The 21,253-nt window shown below is 41.8% G+C and overlaps 2 protein-coding genes across 3 annotated transcripts; both read left to right on the top strand.

Annotated features, from left to right (window-relative positions):
- Window positions 1-3,609: 3,609 nt before the first annotated feature.
- LOC144543542 (synaptopodin-2-like) lies at window positions 3,610-6,111 on the top strand (the record flags this gene model as incomplete). The annotated part of the gene is made up of 1 exon (XM_078291709.1): window positions 3,610-6,111. A coding segment is annotated over one exon (627 nt), but the record flags the coding sequence as incomplete, so codon positions are not given.
- Window positions 6,112-7,527: 1,416 nt separating this feature from the next.
- Window positions 7,528-15,120, top strand: myoz2a (myozenin 2a). Of its 2 annotated transcripts, none has more exons than XM_071895339.2 (6): window positions 7,528-7,656; window positions 8,652-8,741; window positions 9,728-9,894; window positions 11,043-11,178; window positions 14,027-14,210; window positions 14,631-15,120. In XM_071895339.2, exons 2-6 carry the CDS (start codon window positions 8,660-8,662, stop codon window positions 14,854-14,856), a joined length of 795 nt encoding a protein of 264 aa, XP_071751440.2. In that variant the 5' UTR covers window positions 7,528-7,656; window positions 8,652-8,659; the 3' UTR covers window positions 14,857-15,120. The 2 variants fall into 2 exon arrangements, with proteins under 2 accessions (XP_071751440.2, XP_078147952.1); XM_078291826.1 differs by having other exon boundaries at window positions 14,609-14,852.
- The last annotated feature ends 6,133 nt before the right edge of the window (window positions 15,121-21,253 follow it).

Below are 21,253 nucleotides of genomic sequence, written 5' to 3'. Positions count from 1 at the left end.
TTTCAGTCAGAGTTTTGAGAGCTAATGCTCATGGCATCACAATCAAAATAAGAACATAAGAATAAGTATAGGATGTAAGTATATCTTATCAGACACAACTGAGCCAAAATTAACTTTATATTTTTATAAAGCATGTATATTTTAACACATTTATATAAAATGATGCATATGGAGACTTATTAGTGAACAAATCAGTATGAGTTCACATCAGATGTAATAAAATCTATTGTGGTGGCAATACCAGAATGTAGGGGAGTATGATGCTCAGTAAGAATTGAAAGACACGTGTGAATGGAAAAAAAAATTGAGATGGCTGAATGATAACAGGAAGTTGATATTGGAAAGGAGATTTAAAAGGAAGGAACAAAATGCAAAATGTACGTAATCTTATTTGATATATGATGCGCAATACAATCTGTTTCCATGTGCAATATTTTGCCCTTATGTTAGAAAGAAGATAGGGTAGCGAGGGAAGAGGGAGGGGTTAGGGGGGTGTAAAGATACCTAAGCAGAAGTCTAAGTTAGCAATGATGTCACAAGTCCAGAGGTTATGTAGTGGAGTTTTTTGCAATGGTTGGAGGATACAGCAATCCTTCTATATCATATAAGAAATATGAAAACTAACGCCCACTTGTTTCATTTTACCAAACTATTACATATATAAAATATAATATATTACATTAATTAATAAAAAGTATATTTTTGTTAGTGCCTTATCTTCTCTCAGTGTCTTCCATAGACTCTACTTGAGTGGGCTAGTTTTATTTTAAACTTTTTACCAGCTGTTGCGTCATGTTAGGAACTATATTTAAACTGTCTCATGTGAGGGAGTGCTGAGGTCCAGCGATACTAGGCTTGAATTTCAAATTCAGCCAATCTAAGTTATTACTTCTCAAGCCCTCATATTGTGCTTTTTTCCTGATAAGAGAAAAATATATATATTTATATATTACTGCTCACTCTCCTGGTTTCACTCTTGCATCTTTTTCTCCCACGCATCTCCACCTGCTTTTGTTTTATATGGATAGATGAAAAAAGATACACCAAGAAGAATTATTGAAAGGCTAACCAGCCCTGTAATGTTCATACATATAATTTTGTTATAGGGCTGCTTTTTTTCTTCATGTTCTTTTTTTCGTTTTCCTTTGTGTGTTTCTCTTCATAGTGCACTTTCTGTATGATTCACTGCAGTGCCATTAAAATGTCTTTTATCCTTGTTTGGCTTTCCTTTCTTTGTCACTTGAGCACGCCCATTGGGTTCTCTCTGTTTCTAGTCCCGTTTCTTTACAGCTTGCTGAATTTCACCACTTCTCTGCCTGTACTATAAATATTGACAACAAAGTCATTCTGTATTTATTCAGACAAAAATACTGATTGAATTTCAGTTTGGCTCAATCGATTTTTACTGAAGCACCCTCAGCTTTGGTTTGACTAACACTCTTACTGTCGCTATCTTATTTTCACAAAAGCAGTGGTCCAGAACCGATTAGTTTTCAACAATAAAGCCACATACAACATTTGTTGTCTATAAAGCTCTTGTTAATATCAGCTGGCAGCAGTTCATTTCCCAAATGACAGACTTTTTCACAATTGATGTAAGTGCTTGAAAAGCACATTGCTGCAGAATGACTACATAATGCTGTATTTGTCAAAGGTATTATTAGACTGGTGACTTCCCTGAAACTAGGCGACCTCATTGGATAATTCTGGAGGATATGTGAGTGGGCCCTGACTCAAATGTTCACCCATGTTGTGTCATGCAGTTGCAGAAGGGGCAGTTATTTGTTAAGTGGAAGTTTTAATATCAATCGTTGCCTTCAGTTGGCAGATTCCTGCAGCTATATCTGGAGGAATTTGATCCCCACTCAAATGACTTGAGTGAAGCACCACTGTACACCTGCTTCTTAATCTCAAACAGATGTTCTTTTTTCAATGCACACTGAATGCAGATTTTGCATTTTAATGTTTGTGTTATTCAGAAATCCATAGTAGAAAAAACAACAAAAATTGACTCCAGGTCCAGAAAGATATGTTCCACATATGGTGAGGTGATCAGATTCTTTAGTCCCTAATTAAGTTTGACCTTCCACCCTCATACACACTTTCTCATTGACCTAGGACACCCAAGAAACCCTTACCATGGCTTCGAGCCAGTCCAGGTTTCATGCTCCCATCCCTAACAGACAGGGTTTAATTTAAATTGACTCAGGGATTGAAAGGCATACATCTAGATAATCTGATCCATAACACTGATGCACTGTATGTAGAATAAGTCGAACATCTGTCTCAAAACAAAAGCCTTTGAAAAGCATGCCATCCAGGACACCTACTCCAAAGACCTGCTCAGCCCCATGTCTGACCTGGGTTGCCCCAGGAAGTACATTTCTCACTCCTTTCAGAATGCCAACATGTCTCATATTCTCCTAATCATCCCAACCAATGTCAATATACATTCATACGACAATCCACTTCGGCACTGTTCTTGAATCAAAATATGACCTTAGATTGTCTACTAATCTACTTATCCCTACTTGTGTCTGTCCTAATCCAGGATAACACTGTCACAGACATCTTGACTGATTCAACATCAGACCAGATTCTTGCGTCAGTTTAGAATTTATTCCCCCATGACTCATTCAATCACATTTCCACTTTTTTTTTTTTCCTATTACTGCACTCTATTCCATTCTGTCCTTATGGCTGATCTTATGCATTTTTCACCAGATGATGGCAGCACTGCCTTTCCTGCATGTCTACCCTCTCCAGCCAGAAGAATGTATAGTAAGAATCAATACACAGTACAGAGGTGCTTTTTCCAGCCCCGTCACCCCACATATCCCCTGCCTGTCCAGGCATCCTAATGGAGACTTAAAAGGGCCCTGGTCTTTGATACATGGAGAGGGAGCTAGATAACAACCGCTGAGCAGATTTGCCGACTCATTGAGATACCTTGAAAGTGTTGCTGTCTAATCCACAAAGCAGAGGGGCAGATCCAATTTAAACAAGCTAAATGTGGCTTACATGGGAAACCCACTCTCATATACCAATTGTTCTGAGAAATCAAAGGACAGTCCATAAGTGCTTGTGCTCTGCTAGGACAAATGGTGAAGTAGCTGGTTGAGTAGGCTTCCTGTGAAGTGGATCAAGTATTGCAGTTTGATTGTGGTAGAGCTCCTGACTGTTGGCACGCTCAAGTAAGGACAGTTGTGTGTGCTCCAGCTTGAGTTTACATGATTTTTTTTCCTTTCATACATCATGATTTTTGTCCTTGACATGTATATGTTGTGGCATGTACTTCAGGAAATCTGTGTTGAGGGAAGGGGATTTCTTCTGGCCTTTGTTCAACAAAAATGTCACCTTTGGCTTTATTTTCAAGATGAGCAAGCTGTTTAATTTACCTTGTAGGCTATTTGAGATACACTTAACATTTAGATATTTTAAAGAATGACAGGCTACATTCTTCACAATAAATTTATTACAGTACATACTTAAAACAAACGCGTTGGCGATGAGCTACTCTATTTCCCAAAATATTCCAAGTTGCACTCTGTGATTTGATTTGGCCAGAGGGCTAGTCAGACAAACTAGAATGAACCCATGCTAAAGTAAACATGTCTGGATCTTTCTTTGCAGGCACTTGGCAGGAGCTACTCCCTTTCCCCACCCGCCAGAGTACCATCCTCGGGCCAGCAGTCAGCTTCGGCTTCCTCTTCCCCCAAGCCTCCGGCTCGGGCCTCCACGGCTCCCCGAGAAAGGCAGACGTCCTGGCTGGAGAGGGGCCACAAACCCCCCACGCCCTGGGAGGCTGCCTCCCGCCATCCGCTGGGCCTAGTGGACGAAGCCTTCGCTTTCCAGAACCTCCAGCAAGCCATTGCCTCAAATGTCCGCTTGGCAGCTCAGCGCAAAATGCTCCCGGAGCCACCGGTAGAGTGGAAGGCCAGAGTGTCCTACCAAGCCCCCCAGAAAACTGGCAGCCAGACTTGGAGCCAGAGCCAAAGTCGCGGTCAGAGTCGAGCTCCCCTGCCGTCATTTGTGTCCCCGACCAGGAGCACTGTCTCCGCCCCTGCCGGTCCTGCTGGTTACAGGTCCCTGCCCAGACAGTGGCAGCCTCAGAGGTCCGTGACAGAGGCGAACCTCAGGCCTTCGATGTCCTCCTCTGAGTATAAGAGGCCCTTGGGAAAGCCAAGCTACAAGGCTGTGTACACCAGCAACACCACTTGGAGTTGGAAGCGATAGGGTACATCTCATCCCATGTGACCATTAATGAGGAAAATCTCATTACCTAGTTACTCCATCATACATTCAACTGCAGTCTAAGCTTTTTTTTATTCATCAGTATCTAAATGCAAAGACACAATAATGGGCTATCATGTTGACTGAAGAAAGTAAGATGATGTTTAATGAGGAAAGGTGAACATTCTGAAAGATTTCCTTCCCCCTGTTCTTTTGAAATGCCACTTTTATTTTTTAGGAATGCTTTCTACTCTATGGCTCTTTTCATTTAAAGTATAATAGGATTTGGTTGGAATCATTTACTATGCATGCCACACTCAAATGTGGACAGTGTTGATTATTCTTACAGTAGACTTTCGGAGACTTTTAGAATTTACTTCAAAAAACATTTAATTCACAACTTTTATTTTTGTCTGGCTCCGTAGATGATGTTTTTCAATTTGCTAAGTACAGTGGGATAATGAGTAATAATAATGATAAGGAGGGAGGCAATTAGTATGTGGTTAAGAACGGATAAGTATAGAACAAAATAAGTGGAAGGTGTGGAAAATTTGAATGATGATGTCAGTGATTTTATAGAGATATGAAGAGATTGTAACTGCTCAAATATGTTTGTCATACAGTTCAGTTCACAAAAACCGTACAAAATAGGTATGAAAAGGTCTATCTGAAATAAGAGATTTATATAATGACATTTATTTGAGGGTGCTAAGAGAAGGCAGTGACCTACCCACCGCAGCTGCAATAGAAGATTGTTTTTTGCATAGTGTTTTGAGCCTAATATAATAGTTTGTGGGTTTGCTGTTCATCCGGGTGTGACATTCTGCTGTGGATGTATTTAGCATGCTGGTTCCTGTGGTGATTGTGCACTTTTTTGTTTGTTTGTTAGTTTGTTTTTTCAATCCGTGAAACTTGAGGATGGGTAAGTTGTCCGATGACAGATTTGCTGTGTTTTCAGACAAAGTTTTATCTGTGATCAGGAAATCATTCCACTGTCAGAATGCAACCAGTGATGCGTTATGGGTATAAATGAGGCCTAAAACCAGGGAAATGGCTAACTCTATAACTCAGCACGTTGTGGGTGGACAGTTTGTTCTGTAAGCTCCAATAAGAAAGATGACTTAATTCTTTTGCCAACTGCGTTTTTATTTAGTACATTTGCATGTGGCAGATAAACTAGCAATAAATATAGAGAGGGAAGACTTGAAACCTAAAATGGGGCAGCTTTTCTCCCATTAGATGGTTTTCCTAGATTATACCTTGGGCACCTGGAAAAATGACCCTGGTATTACACAACCCAACTGTCACAATGCAGCCCACTGTATACTAAAGAGTGAGATATGTATGTTTTAGAATTAGAGGGACTATTGAGTTTTTCAGCTGTATTTCCTGAATGAAAAGTGGATTCCAAGGAGGTTGATGATTCCTAATTGTGATACAAAAGAAATGACTGTTTTAGTTTATGATAGGTATACTGGCATAGATCAAGCAAATTGCATACAATGTGGAATATATTAGGTCTATGTTTTGCTTGTTTTTGGTTCCGGATTATGCTGTAGACTGCTGATTTGTAATCATCTCCAAAGATTAAAGCTAGATTGGCATTTGTAATGTCCTGATGTGATTCTCACCAAGCAATTTCATGAACACAAAACTCAGATGTAGCATACAGTATTGTGTCGAGTCTCATCTGACTCGTGCATCCTGAGAATATTGCAGGACAACAACAGGACATACAGTGTACAGTATCTCTAATTGTTACACTATTTTGCTTGCAATAGTCATTACTGTCATGATGCAAGTGCAATTTCTGCTCCAGACTAATTCTAATTTTCATTGACAAAAAAAGTATTTTACAAAATAAATATAATAGCATTATTTCGCAGATTTCAGTGTGTGTTTTTACTCTTTGATCTCTATTCCAAGCATTAAATACTCTGCAATACTTTGCTCTGGGCCATTTGTTGCTTGCTGTACCATCCCATGAAGCTTTTTGTATGATGTGTTGTTTTGGAGAGTCACTCGCTCTGTATCCTACGGAGGGGGTTGGGAGGTGGTGGTGGGGACTTGTTCCCATGGAGACAGCCAGTTACATAATAACAGTGGGTACCTACTGTAGCTGAACTATAAGAGAAAGGGGAGAAAAAGACACAGAGAGAGAGATGGTAGATAGAAATTATTGCCCCATCAATTTATAATACTTGGAAAGCACTGTATCATAAATTTTATTCAAATACTATGAAAGTGGATAGCAGGAATATAAATATGAGCTATGCATCATTCATCATGTCAAAGTGTGACACTGATAGCTTGAAAATATATTTTCATTTTCTGTATGGAGTTATTGGCATAGATTTCTATGTGTCAGAAATGAATAGGGATTTTTTAGCAAAGTCAAGTAAAACTGACTGGTTTATTGTTTAGTTATGATAGCTAATTAAGATTCAATAGCCAATGTCTGTGTGATTTTTCCAGGGTCAACATGAGTGTATTCATTGCTTTCACTACTTTGGTTCTTTTTGATTCATGCAGCTTGGTGAAGCTGCAAGGTTGCAACAGTTTTTTCCCTTTTGCCTATAGGTGAGTTAGACAGTGTCAAGGAGGCAGACGAAGTTTGGTAACACTTTATTTGAATAGTCCAATGTTGATACTAAACTAACTATCAGGTGGCAAAAAGTAGATGTTCAACAAAGTGTCACTTGCCTATTTGGTGCATATCCACAGACCATAACCCCAACCCTAACCCCATTTTTAAACCTAACCCCAACCCTAACCCTGACCCTATTTCTAACATTAACCCCAGCCTTAAGATTAACCCTAGCCCAGACATTGAATATCTATAGATATTACTTTTCATGCAATTATGAGAATCACTCAAACTCAGTAGTGACTCACTTTTTAGTGACACATTATAGTCACTTGATAGGAAGTTGAGTATCAACATTGGACTATCCAAATAAAGTGTGACCCAAAGTTTTGTCACCCTATATTTTCCCATGGCTAAAGCACATACATTCAGGCAATCAGGATGAATGTGGGTGAAGGGCGCCACAGTGAGTCATACAGGGAGTCATATAGCACATCCTTAGCTACTGTAAAAACACTGGGGAGGGAGGGGGGGGGGGGGGGGGGATGAAGGGCAAAGGGAGCAGTAGCGGCAGCGCTCTAAATTTAGTCACTTCACTGCTTGTGAACTAAATACCAGTGACAACAGACAAACTGACACCCACCCACCCACCCACTCATTCAGTCAGTCAGTTGGATCAGGCTGCTGCCCCCTCTTCCCACCCTCCCCACAACAGCCACAGCGCCAGGGAGCGCGAGGACCCGCACAGTCTGACCCCCTCGCCTCTCACCTTTCTGACTTCCTACCCCGAGGAGACAGGCACAAGTCGAGACGCCCCTAAGGGACCTGCGGGACAGGTAAGCCATCCCTGAGGCCACTTCACAGATGTGCCGCGGGGTTTGCTGTCAAGTTCTAAAACGTGACACTGAGAATCCAAATCAAGCATGATTCACCCTAACTCCTACAGTCTTTCCCTCCACCTCTTCCAGTCAATCACACAGCTTGCCTTTGATTCATAATTAACATCTCTTTTGTATATGTTTTTTGTTATTTAATAAATGTAAATCCTTTTTGTCTCATGCTTGATGGTTTAATGTGTCCTGACTGGATGGCATATATGTGTGCAATGATTCATTCATTCATTATGCTTAACTGTACATTTTCCCTCCACTTGTACTATATTTTAACCAAGAATGTATTTGCTGTGACAATTCAGAGTAAACTGATAACATAGCATTCAGAAGTTGATTTATGGGAGCTAAGAATATACTGTGCCAACATGCCTGTTATCTGGTCAGTAGAACAATGGAATGAATTGCATGGTGAATGGACTTCTGCATTTCAGTATGACATTTTCCTCTGGTTCTTCAAGAAACGTGTTTAAAAGTGTTTTGGATTGGAATGATAAATGAGTATTTGCGCCTGGTGGCACAGGTAAAAGTTTTCTCCCTTGGTGTGAACTTTCTCTTTCCGCCTCATTCCATCAACTGTCCCACCCGCTTGCTGTGACACCACCATGCTCTCCAGCTTTGTCCTTTCAGCCCACTTGGGTAATTTCAAACATATTGATTCGCAGACCCCTGACACAGCTGGTTGCCATGTCTGAAGAGCATGTGCTTGGCGTTTAACAGCCCAAGGTTATTTAAAGGGATGTGCTAACTTTGCCCTTTTCGCCGCCCCGATAAATTCTGCTGGCTTCAGTGGGTGTTTGCGCGTGGTGAGGATGCTTAATGTCGCTCAATCGATGGCCGACACGCTGCCGCGCCGTCTTCCCTTTGTGACTCGTCGTGTTCGAACAGGGTGCACTGATGTGAACTGTCTCCTGTGACTTTCTGCTCCCCCTCCTCCCCAGGGGCGGCCATGTCACAGTTCTCTACCATGACGACCAGGGAGAGGAAAATGCAGGCGGCAGCAATCTGCAGGGAGGTTCAAGCCCCGGAAGGTAGCCGCATCACTTCCCCTTCACTTCCTTGTTTTGTAATCCCTCTGACCTGTGATCTCTCTCTCTCTCTCTCTCTCTCTCTCTCTCTCTCTCTCTCTCTCTCTCTCCTTCCCTACTACTTTCATTCCTCTTCCCTCACTCCTCTCCCTTCTATTTCTAACATAAAAGTATCCGTTCACACATATGAATGTACATGGATTCAATACCATAGCATACAGTATACACTAATATACAAACAATTTTTTAGTGTATACTCATTAAAATACACTCAATTAAACAGTGTACATCGAAGCACACCCCCCTTCCACAAAAACACACATGCACACACATACACACTGTTGCCAGATTCACTTTATAGAAGGTATCAGCTCACCAGTCGCCCACAGCCAACACTCCCTTCTACGACCCGTACTATAAATAAGCAAATGAGAACTTTTATTGGCCAAAGTAACTAATCCCTTTGTCGTCGTCCTTTGAACACGCTATTTCGGGGTGAGGACAACTGTGTGGCTCTTTGGGATGGGGAGGGTCTGAAGGCTACTGACAGCTGAAAGATATTCTGGCAAATCATGCGTCTCACACTTGGATATAGGCCTATGACATCTCCACGATCAGTATGCATTAGCTAGCATGCAGCGCTAACCACAAAACAAGCACTGGACATAAGTGAATGACAAGGAAAGATTATTCCTCGTTTATCATATTGGCAGGAATGCCAAGTCAGCAATCCATGTAGTCAGAGTTTTATTGCAGCGATGGAATGTCTGCAGAATTTAATTTGTGTTTAATGAGTGTTGATAGGTGTGAGTAGAGAAAATACAATATTCATGTTGCTAGAGGTCTGGCCAATATACTTATGTGTGTCAGAAAAGAAAGTGAACACACATATGTACGCAATAAAATTTGCAACACACGTATATGGGGAATACCTGCACACCATCTCTTCAGTGTTGTGTGTGCATGTGTGTGTGTGTGTTTGTGTCCAGACATAGAGATGGACCTTGGGAAGAAGATGAGCGTGCCTAAAGACATCATGCTGGACGAGCTGTCTTTTACCTCCAACCGGGGCTCTCGTCTCTTCAAAATGCGCCAGAGACGCTCCGAAAAATACACTTTTGAGAGCATCCAGAATGAAACCAACAAGCAGATCAATGTAAGCTGAAACTGTACTGTTTGTTACTGAATGCCATACAGGAGCGCACATGACAGGCAGGTCACACGCATGCTGTCAATCATTCAGCCTTTAACTCCATTTGCTTCAATAAATATAAATTTACACTTGATTAATGATGCTGCCCACTATTAAAACAGACTTTTTCAATGGGGATATTTTAAGTTTCTGCCGATTGTGTTCCCTCCCTTCCCTCATGTGAAAAAGATTACATGCCTTTGAGCAGCACACAATACCTCACATCCTGATTTAGTATTTGTGGGAAAGACTGAGTACTTGAAGTGTTTATTTGACTCGTGCCGGAGACATGGACTGACACGGAAGAGTAGGTGTGAAAGCCTTACAGCCGGTCATAAGAAGCTTTATTAATGTTCCTTTGTGTTCGCATGGGCAGTGTGCCAAGTCATCATTTTTCATTTCCCAGCAGCACTTATCTTAGCCTGGCCTGGTCACACATGGAGCAATTTATGCACTGGAGCTCTCACTTAAATTGAATCAACATTAAGTAACAAAGTTTCTCTTTGTTTTATCAAATTAATTAGCAGCACTAGTTCTATGCCCTTTCATGTTGCTGTGTGGTGACCTTGTCCATTTGTGATTGCCCTCTTAAAGTACACACATAAAATCATACTAATGCTTCAGGGAAGTTTTTCCCCTCTTCTTTTAAGTGAGAATGACTCCATACTTTGGGTTTGTTTACTGCTTGGGGCAATGGAGGGATTTCGTTTCAAGTTGTCAACATTTCCTGAGGAAGTCCTGAAGTAAATCATCATAAATATCTTTCAGGGGATGAAAGCTGGTTGCTAGGGCTGCAGCACACTTTATCCCAGCCTGAAAACAATGTTTCTAATGTTGAGGAAATGTGGACAACCAGAGAATTTGTCTGCTTGTTGTTGTTGGACAACATGTCAAATCCAGGTTCATTAAGTGCGTTGAGTCGAGATGAAGAACACCAGCACTGACAAGTGGACACTTTTGATAATGAGAACCAAAACATGTAAAATCACATTTCAATAAAAGAAATGAGAAGTTAAATATTTTTCATTTTTACCATTTATCTAAAATTGAGATAAGACATTCTAACCTACTTTTCTCTCAAACCCAACTCATCCCTTCTGTCTCTCTTTTAGAACGGAATGGTTCTTCAAACTGAGAACGGCAATGCCACGGAAAACCAAAGTGGCGAGAACAACCTGGGGGTCGACCAGCCGACTGAAACGACACCAGACACAAGAACAGAGCCAAACCCAGACAGTATCGCCCCTGGTAGGTAACACAGACCAATAGAAAACCACAACACTTTCCAAGGGCCCCGAAACCACAGCAATAATGATACAGCTGAGGTCGAGTCGACAACCCAATTGACCTCTGTTTAACTCAACGACCTTACTTGACCCCTGTGATCCTGTGGGCTCAAAGTCTATAGAACAATACATGAGGAACTGCTTTCCATTTATAATTACATCACTGACAGTGGTTATATGCTGAAAACATAGTCTGATCCTTTTTTGGCCTTATTTGCATGTGTATTATGATTTTACTATGCAGAACTTCTTCTTTGGTTGTGCATTTTTATAATATGCCAGTATATCTACAGTACAGCGTATGAGAAATGGGTATTGCTCCTGGTGGACAGACTGTGTGTTCATGCTATGCTGTACAAAAAGGACTGGATGCTCAGTGTTTTGATAAGGATTCAAGTGTTTTCATTTTTTCGTACTCGCGCATACTTTGATCATGTGGGAAAACATTTTATCCTTGCCTGGAATCTGCCAGCCTCAGGCGGAGTATGACTACATGTTATTCTTTTCTTTCTCTCCCTCTGCCTCTCTCCGTTCTCTCTCTCTCTGTCTTTCTCTCTCTAACTTTATCCCACCCCTCTGTTTAATGCGTGCTCCTCCAACATTTGTCTCTCATTCTCCACCTCTTTTTTTTTTTTTTTTTTTTTTTACCCCTCCTTGTTATGATCTGCTGTAACCATCATTTTTATAATTGTCTAGTTTTACCCCACGGGAAGTGCGAGGAGTATTTCCTGTTTGCCTCTGCTGCCACTGATACCATCGGGATAAGCTTGGCACTCGCATCCTCCCTCATCTCTAAATTCTGCCTAGCTGACACAAAACCAATACTGATTTAAGGATGAGCACATTTACACAGAATGTGCTGTTATTTCTGGAGCTTACAACTAGCCACCACGCCTCAGACAGTAGTCTCTGGATGTAGTAATTCCAGCTGCAGCAGAAATCAGGCCAAAGTGTATTGGGTATCAAATGGGTAAGAGCTCTTTAAATAGCCCAGTCATTTACCCAGGTGTTATAGGTACATGTCCCATGGCTTGTACCAGAAAGCTGCCTGGCATAGGAGGCTAAATTGCTTAACCAGGCGAGAGTGATTTACAGTGAGCTCCTTGGATTCCTGCAGAGCTTGAACAGGAAAATTAATTGACATTAGATGTTAATGCAAATCTTTAAGCTTTGTAGCAGGAAGGTGATGATTCAAAGCCAGCTTGATACCCTCTTGTAATTTACCAAGAAAGGCATACTGCCGCAGCGATGGTTTAAATATGGCTGAAAATATAATCTGCATTTTAACATCATGGTCATTGTGCTATTTCACATCCAAGGGAGTAAAAGTATGAAAAACATCAAACTTCTCTTTAGTTGAGGTGGCAATATTAACCTGAGAAGATGCTGTCACATTTGAGCATTGCATATTGCATAAAAAAATAAGGAAAAAAAAAACATATGTACAAAAAGCTAAACCGCCGTCTTTCGCTCTTCCTTTCATCTACATGGACAGTACATAGAGCCGGGTGTGTGACTGTCATTTCCCGCAAAAAACATCTCCTCAACCAAATGTGCAATCACAAGAAAAATATTCCACGGCCCCAGAAAATCTTTTACACAGTGTTTTGTAATGGATTCCCCCCAAAACCGTAAACTTCCCAGAGGTCTCTGTTTGGTCTCCCCTGCTTCCTCCTCAGGGCAAAACATAAACTCAGGAAGGGGGGATTGTTCATTGTGAGAGGGGAGGACGTGACACGACGCCCCACATTATGTAATGCCTGAGCTTGCAAGCCCCCCTGAGTGAAGCGCTGGTTTTGAAGGATACTCCTTTGGATAGGCCTCTCCCATCAACACACATACACTAAGCGGGTAGACATACATACAGGCACACACACACACACACACTGGGTAGCTGCCCTTCGTTTTGTTTTGCTGTGAACATTAACCAGGAATAAAGGGATAAAGAAAGAGCTGTGGAAGTGCTGTGAATGTGATGAACTCAAAGGGGTTCAAATAAGTTACATTTTAATTTTAATTCCTTCAGATTTGATGTATCTATTTTTACAACAGTGCAGTTTAAGCATGCTACCCTTGCGGATTTTGTAAGTACATTATTTTGTCTTTCTTTTTCGACTTGTTGCTTTATATTTTTGACTGTTTAATTCTCTGCATGTCCCTTCCTCTCTCTCTCTCACACACACACATACACACACACACACACACTCACTCACTCACTCACTCACACATTCTCTCTCTCTCTCTCTCTCTCTCTCTCTTTGACTTCATCAAACACCTCATTTCACATCAGTCTAATTGCTTTCAAGATGCTTGGCTGGCATGAATGTAGAAAATCAAAGTGTCAAATTGCTGAAGTTTCAAATAATAATCAGTGTTTTGAAGCTGCACTAGGCAACTCTGCGTGTTGGCGGCCTCAGATAGCAGCGAGAGGTAAACATTCTGAACTTCAACACCCAGAAATCATGTGACATGATGTCAGAAGCTATACCCAGCACACTTATGTTTACCAACCCAACCAGAGTATGATCGCTTTATACCAAAGGATACCAAAGGGATGAGAGGCAAAAGATAGAATGTTGGTGAGTCCAGCTTTCTCTGGACAGAATGCTGCTCGCTGCTGTTTAAGAGACAGTTTGTATTTCACACTACAGGGTCTCAGTTAGGGAGAAATGGACAATCTTCTCTATTGCAGCCCTATTTCATGATTTAGGCCAATAAGATGGCTGGATTTTTACAATCTTATCTATGACACAGTAAACCCCTATCTTCAATCTGTGTGTGTACTGTATAACCCATCTCTATTTCCTCAGGGTACGGAGGTCCCTTGAAAAACGTCCCTCCAGAGAAGTTCAACAGTACGGCCGTCCCAAAGTCCTACCACTCACCCTGGGACCAGGCCATCATCAGTGACCCCGCCTTGGCAGACACCCTCATCACCTGCATGCCAGAGCCCGAGCCCCGACCAGAGCTACCAGGGTACAAAAGCTTCAACAGGTGAGAACCTCTCAGGTGGAAAAGCATGTATCACGAATATACCACAGGTTGGACAATGTTGGTGTAATCTTCAATCTTGTACACACACTACCTGATTCTGGCCTTTCTGGTAAGATTTTAACAGACTGTGTATTAAGTCCATTAAAGAAGCACGCACATGCATCCTGAATTATGCACATTCATTATTTAATTTATTATGCATACATGTTTTTTTTCTATAAAGTGCTGAGTGAGCAAGTACTGCCCTTCATCTAAGTCACAATGTGCCATAAACATGCTCATAACTCACAGCAGCTATCTCTGTCCCCCGGTCTAAGTCTTCACTTCACTTTAATTAGATGAATCAGTTCGACTGTCACCTCAGTCCCTCTCATTAGCGCATGACGGCTACTGTTAAGGTTGTCAATCCGACACCTCCAGGGTGGCAACTCCGTTCGGCGGCTTCGGCAAGGCCCCCAGACCCGCTCCCATCAAGACCCCCCAGGTGGACCCCCTGCCTGAATACCCGGAGCTGCAGGGGGAGACGGCGGTGAAGAGACCCTCCTTCAACAGATCTGCTCTGGGATGGGTGTCAGCGGGCCCCACTGCCACCCTCCCCACCGTTTCCCTTGAGCCCACGTTCGTCCCTGAGTCAGACGACCTTTGAACCCCGGATGGAGTCATACGAAGATGCTGTAGTTGCTGCACCCGAGGTTATTGTGGGAGGGGTAAGGTTTAATTCGGAGCAGAGTCAGGATGAGAGAAAGCATCCCGTTGGGCTTTGCTGGTACGAGTTATCATGCATGCAGCAGGAGTCCTTGCTTTTCCCAGGCCTCGAAACTATTTCACTGCACTCGAAAGTAAATGAATCACCTTGTACAGTATACTGTACTAGCCAGAGTCACTACAAGAATAAATAACATTTATTGTATATTAATGTGTATAAGAGTATTTTATCTTCCTGACACATTTCTTTGCTCATGCTATTCATTTATATGCCAAATAAAATGGTGTAAAACACAAGCCCAACGTTATCTTTTCAGTTTTCCTGAGTGTTTAAGTTTGACTTTGAATTTAATTTCCTGCTGTTAACAAAATGAATATAAGCTTTCAAGATAGTGTTCTTTTTGGATAAAGATTCAAATCTGTAACATATTTCATAACATATTCCCCTAAGTAATGCATGAATAACTTCACAGTGAGTGTCTTGGTTTGATCTACACTGAAGGCTCACTTGACTGAATGATGCCGCGCCTGTGTACTGTAGTCGTATGCAAACCCATCACTTACCACGTCTTATGAGAGGCCAAAGATACATGTGAGCCACTGTAACACGCCTCAAGGTTACACTGCCTGACAAATCAAATCTGCCTCACTGACGTGAGTGGGTTGACTGATGTGTCTCTCACCTTTCGGCGGTGCCCAGTCGAAGGAATGGGATTGATGGGAGAGCTGCTTGATGAGCTGTGCCCACTCCTTATCTGTCTCTCTATTCATCGCTACAGCACTCAGAAATGTATCTCAAATAATAGGCTTAAGCCAACAGAGGTGACTGATTGAAATGGCCAGCAAAAGTTACCAGCAGGTTTTACTAGAGATGCTCAGAGAATTTAAGCCTAATGTGAGCCCACCTCATGTTCTTGTTAATGTCTCCCGGTGCCTCATGTTCAATTAAAAAATATTTATTCCCTATTCAGTTATTTTTGTGAGTCATTGTAGACATTTTACATTTTATCACAATTTACAATTTAAATCACGTTTCAGGGCTATTTTGAATTTCGGTTATACTTATTCATTGGGCACTTATAATAATGTAGATGAAAACTTGTATTGTCCCGTCAGTGAACCAAAGAAACAGCTTTTTAGCATAACAACAGCTACTGTTAGTTGCAAGCTAACAAGCAGGCTTACGGCGATCAGTGCTCATTGCTTTTAATGAGTAACGTTATCAAGACTTTTTTGAGACAAATGTGGACTTTTTTTCCTATAATGTAACTACAGAAATATAACAAATAACAAAAATCCAAAATATGAATGTATTTCTTTAATGTCTCAAACATATGTTAACACTTACATGACTACTGTTCCATAACCAACAGTGAGGTACAGTATGTGAAGAAATGAAACAAACCAGAGGGAGTGGAGAAGGGCAAATATTTCAGGTATTTCTTACAGCCTCTGTGTCATCCATTTCTATTATCTTCCTCTTCCTATGTAATCACTGACCTGTCAAATCCATGTGCCGCAAGGTTAAAGCCATAAAAGAGCAGATCCAGTCATTTCACCTGTGACCACAGATTAAAGATGCACTGATCTTAAGAGTATTGGTATAACGCTAGTATCCCACTGCAGGTTTGTTGTTTTAGTCCTCTTAATTGCTAGGTTTAATTGTGTCAAAGTGTTATGGGAAGGAAAGACACATAGCTACATACAAAATGATGGACAGTCAGACAGATAAACAGGCAAGACGGACAGGTCTTGGTCAGAGGAGGTCAGATCCCACTCTAGGTATAGCTGCCAATCATTCTGGCAATGTGTGGTACGTTAGATAACATGGCATAATATACGACTGAGCTTTGACGTCAGCTAAATTTACTATAGCTCTGGATTGCAAGTCAGCTGATGAATACTGGCTGTTTCAATGAAGAATGGGGCTTGGTTAGTGTCCGTTTTCTGCGCTGGTTTCTGCTTACTCTGAGCGAATGTCAAGAAGTTAAAGTAACTGCCTGTGACATTTTCATAAAAATAAAATTTCTTCTTACTACTCTGACTGATATAACACAATAGTGATTTAACCCATATCCAGTTCACGAAAGCCTTTGCATTTACTACATTTGCTGTTCTACACACCCGGTGTCTGCTAGGTCTTTCCCGGGAAAAATCCTGTGGTGCACAGGAAGAGATGTGTTTCACGTTTCCGGCAGCAGCAACAGCGGTTTGCTTGAAATAAATAGAAGAAGAACTGGGTAGTTAGCATGAGCAGCGATAGCCACCATGCCTGAACAGACAAAGAAAAGAGTGGCACTCAAACTAGAAGAAAATCCAAGGAAAAAGACGTCACAGTACTGGCCACTCTATTAGATTGTACTCTACTAAGTGATCTCTGGGAAGTGCAGTGCAGAAACACCACAGCAATGGCCGCTTAGCACCAAAGACGTCACCAAAATAAAAATAAAAATTACCACATAAAAAGAAAATCCAAATGAAATTAATTTCTAGCAATATTGAAAAATAAGCTATCCTAAATTATTAAGGTCTCTCTTGTTCCCCAATGAATCAGGAAATGCCTCTCATATTCCCTGTGGTCATATGACTAAGTCCCGCATCGGCATTCCTGGCCTCTGTCGGACACTCTTTGGAATGCACGTCTCCCGGTGCCGCTCCCTTTGCAGCCTTATTGAATTCCTCGCTCCAGTCTCTTCAGGAGAACGATGCGTACAGCACACCGCCCAGCATCTGACAGCACTAGTAGCTCTGCCAAGCACCACAGTCAATATTGAGCACTGTTTATCAAGGGCGGGCATGAACTCTCTTTGAACTTTGATTGTAGCCATTATCAAAAACGCAGCGAGCGGAAATATTATTGGCATTGACTGCAGCATAGGCTGAGGGTCGGGGAGCCAGACGATTCGATTATTTGTCTGTAATCGCCGCCTGTTTCCCCCTGAAGGGTGTTTGCCTTGGCAGGAGATGGCACAGTAGGCACTGGGCACAGGGGGTGATAGGCTGTGAGGTCCAGAGAGTCTGCTTTAAAGACTGGGGTGGCCTAGTGGTTAAGAGCGACTGTCCCTCAGCTGAAAGGTCAGAGATGTGGCCCACGCAACAGCTAAGTCTCCTGCTGAAGTGTCCTCGAGCAAAACACTACTCGGACCTGCTCAGTCCTCCTAAGTTGCTCTGGATAAGAGCATAAGAGCATCAGGTAAATGTATATTGGAGAGCGTGTTAGCACCACTCTAGAAGCTGTAGTGTAACAAAGTGTACAAAACTGCTTTTGGAGAGGGAGAAACAGCACACAAACATCTGATACATATCTAAGACTGGACTAGCGAGCACTTGTTACGTAAGTCGAGAACACTGATAAGATGGCAACGCGTCTTATTTGTGTTTGAGAGGTGCTAGAAGCGAGACAGACGTTAAAAATTAGACTGAAGTTCAAACATCATTCGTCTCATGTTGTTTTGTACTCTTTAGGCTCGGTCTTTAACTGAGCAACTGGCCCTCAGTATCTTCATCAGCAGTTACAGTAACAATGGGCTCTGCTGCTGTTGCTTTTACTGTCATGTTCCAGAGCCTCGGTCCCTTGGGTTTCCATCTGCACACACAGCACCAAACAGCGAGTGTATGCTGCTGACACAGACAATTGCTAAAAGGTTGAGCCACACAACCAGCCAATATCCCCCAAGGATTTCCTTAAGTATACGTGGGTCGAGTGGAAAAAAATAAATCTATTGTGAAGCAGAAACTGCAAGGACACTGAGGCGTAGCTAGAGGGAGATGTTATGAAACCTAAATGCACAGTTGGTCTCGGCGTTGGCATATGGCTCTCTCAAAGGCTTTATATCTACAGAGAGCATGCAGGCATACTTTTGCAGAGTTTGCAGTCGGCTTTTAGGGTGGGTGTCGCCATATTTACATTGTGAAATCTCACGTTTTCCGCCAGACACCTCGGAGACCTGGGTCTAAACTCGTAATCTTGTGTTACCTGACCTCCTGACATAAATCCATAAATAACTGCAAAGAAAGTACGGCCAATGTACAGTGTGTCAGTGTTCTAGTTTATGTCTTTTTCAGCTGATGACACGATACGTACTCATAGACGTCCTGATGGATGTTCACAGCAGGTGGTCATTCTCACAGCGAAGTGCAAAGCCCAATGGGATACCTAAAAATATGAGTGAAAATAAAGTAAGCCGGCGGTCAGTGGGGTGGTGTTGGGTTACTGATGAGATGGGGTGAAAGGTGATTGGGCACACATTCCACCGCTGACATGAGGTGAGATGACGTAACAGGCCGAACTATGTTGCACTCTGAGGCAATTTTCAATTCATCAAGTGTCACATGAGGTGTGCAAAGGGTGCCTGCACATGTGCATTCAAATGTGTATGAATGTGTGCGTGAGTGTGTGGGTTTTTTAATTGGGTATTATCAATCAGAGACATCACAAGATATGCCAGAAAATATCTCTGATCTTCCGGTACAAATAAACGCTTGAACAGTGTGCACTCTATTTCTTCAAATGCAGAGTATGAGAGACGTTAAACACGCAAAAATGCACCGCGGTAGAGGTAACTTTATGGAGCGGTGCACAGAGACAGGTAGTAATTAGCCCGTGTGGACAACTGAACATTCAACATCATGTTCCTGTTTACATGCAAAGCCCTGGAGACCAATTAGAGCTGTGTTCTCTCACAGTAATCCAAGCCATGACCTTTACCTCAGGGGGCTCATCTATATCCTCTCCCTGCTGAGTGGTCAATATATATATATTAACCTCCTCTTATTAGGTAATGGTCAGTGAAGAATTATGAACTTAGAAGAGACAAAACAACCAATAAATAAACACATTGCAGCAATGTGGGCTAAATGCTCTTTTCTCATTCAAAAAAAAAAGCTTTGAAAGTCCATACACAGCATTAAAGTGGGGATAGAGGGAGGAAATACCCCTCTTTTGATGATGTTGCTGGGGAAAGAATAATAAATGTGCCTTATCCTGGTCAACGAAGGCTATTATTTTCTTTAACAGACAGCGCCGAAGCGATGGCATGCTTTTCCCGGGCGCCTCAGCTACCACGGATACGGCAAACACAGCAGCAAAATATATCACCCTGTCACCCTTTGGCTGCGCTCCAAAATTAATGTAACATGGTCAATTGCCAAAAAAAAAATGATGCTTATGTCATCCCCTTTTCTGCTGTAAACGAATGAGTACAGTCCTACTCAGTGGTCAGTGAAGCAGGGAAATAAATAAGTGAAATATATAATAAAATGAAATAAATACACACTAGCATGCTGGCGTATAGCACTGAATTCTTTACAGTCTTCCCTGTTTTGTTCCTCTTGGTTGAACTAAATCTCTCACCTGCGCCCTTGGTGCATTATGAAATACAACCATGCTGCGACTTCGTGCTGACTTTATGGTAATGCTAAGTCATCATGATAGCAGACAAATTAATTCCATTCCGATGAGCAATACATACAGCAGATTTTAGTGCAGATGTAGACGATTTTATTGTAGCCTATATATATTCAGCGTTACCAGCAATACTTTTAACAATGTTTTTGTGCATAATATTATTTGGATATTTTGCTGAACGGAATCAAACTCACAGATTTTAACGTCACAAACAAGACGCATTTGGAGTGGAGGATGTTCACTAACTCAAAAAAGCACCAAAGAACTATTGACTTAATTGTTCTTGAGAAGCCGGAGGAATAGTTTTGTTTCAAAAACTCATCATTACAGGATTTTAATCCCTGGTTAAATATAGCACGAGTTGCTTCAGAGGCGTTGCCTCCTGTGGCCCCCATTGTGGTGTTCAAGCATGTCTAATCTCTTACGTAACAACAGGGCATTCACGTACTATGTGGTTCCTCATTAGTAGTAATTCAGTAGCAACACAACAAGTCGTATTCACAGAAAACATGAAATGCTTTGTCTTGTTCAGTCAATCCACTTGGTACAGTTTTTGCAGGCATCCATCGTGAAGAAAGAGAGTTTAAGGAGAATAGATTTTGTAATCATGTCTGACAATCACACAGTTTGAACAGGGTGGGAACAGTAGTACACACACACACACACACGCACATGCACAGAACAAACAAATGCCAGAAGTGTGTGTGTTTATGTGCATGGTCAGGCCAACTTAAGTCCTTATATTGCTATTCATTAGTGCAGGCTGTTCCATTTGAATTATTTGCATTTCCCATGATACTACTCATGCAAGTATGCGTGCGCGCATACAAACACACACAAACAAGGGCATTTATTATTACAGGGGCTGAGAAAGGAGCAGATTAAGTTTACATTTTAATTAGGTACCGTTGAATTTTGCAGTTGTTATTAC

This window comes from Centroberyx gerrardi, chromosome 23 (genome assembly GCF_048128805.1).
Source record: "Centroberyx gerrardi isolate f3 chromosome 23, fCenGer3.hap1.cur.20231027, whole genome shotgun sequence".
NCBI classification, from domain to species: domain Eukaryota; kingdom Metazoa; phylum Chordata; class Actinopteri; order Beryciformes; family Berycidae; genus Centroberyx; species Centroberyx gerrardi.
The sequence above is the reverse complement of the archived record's forward strand: the minus strand, read 5'-3'. Positions and strand labels throughout refer to the sequence as shown.

Bases quoted from the DNA above. Each gene is read 5' to 3' on its own strand.
- myoz2a (XM_071895339.2), top strand. From the start codon at position 8,660: ATGTCACAGTTCTCTACCATGACGACCAGGGAGAGGAAAATGCAGGCG. The intron at 9,895-11,042 runs GTAAGCTGAAAC...TCTCTCTTTTAG, and splicing joins AAACCAACAAGCAGATCAAT to AACGGAATGGTTCTTCAAAC. The intron at 11,179-14,026 runs GTAGGTAACACA...CTATTTCCTCAG, and splicing joins CCCAGACAGTATCGCCCCTG to GGTACGGAGGTCCCTTGAAA.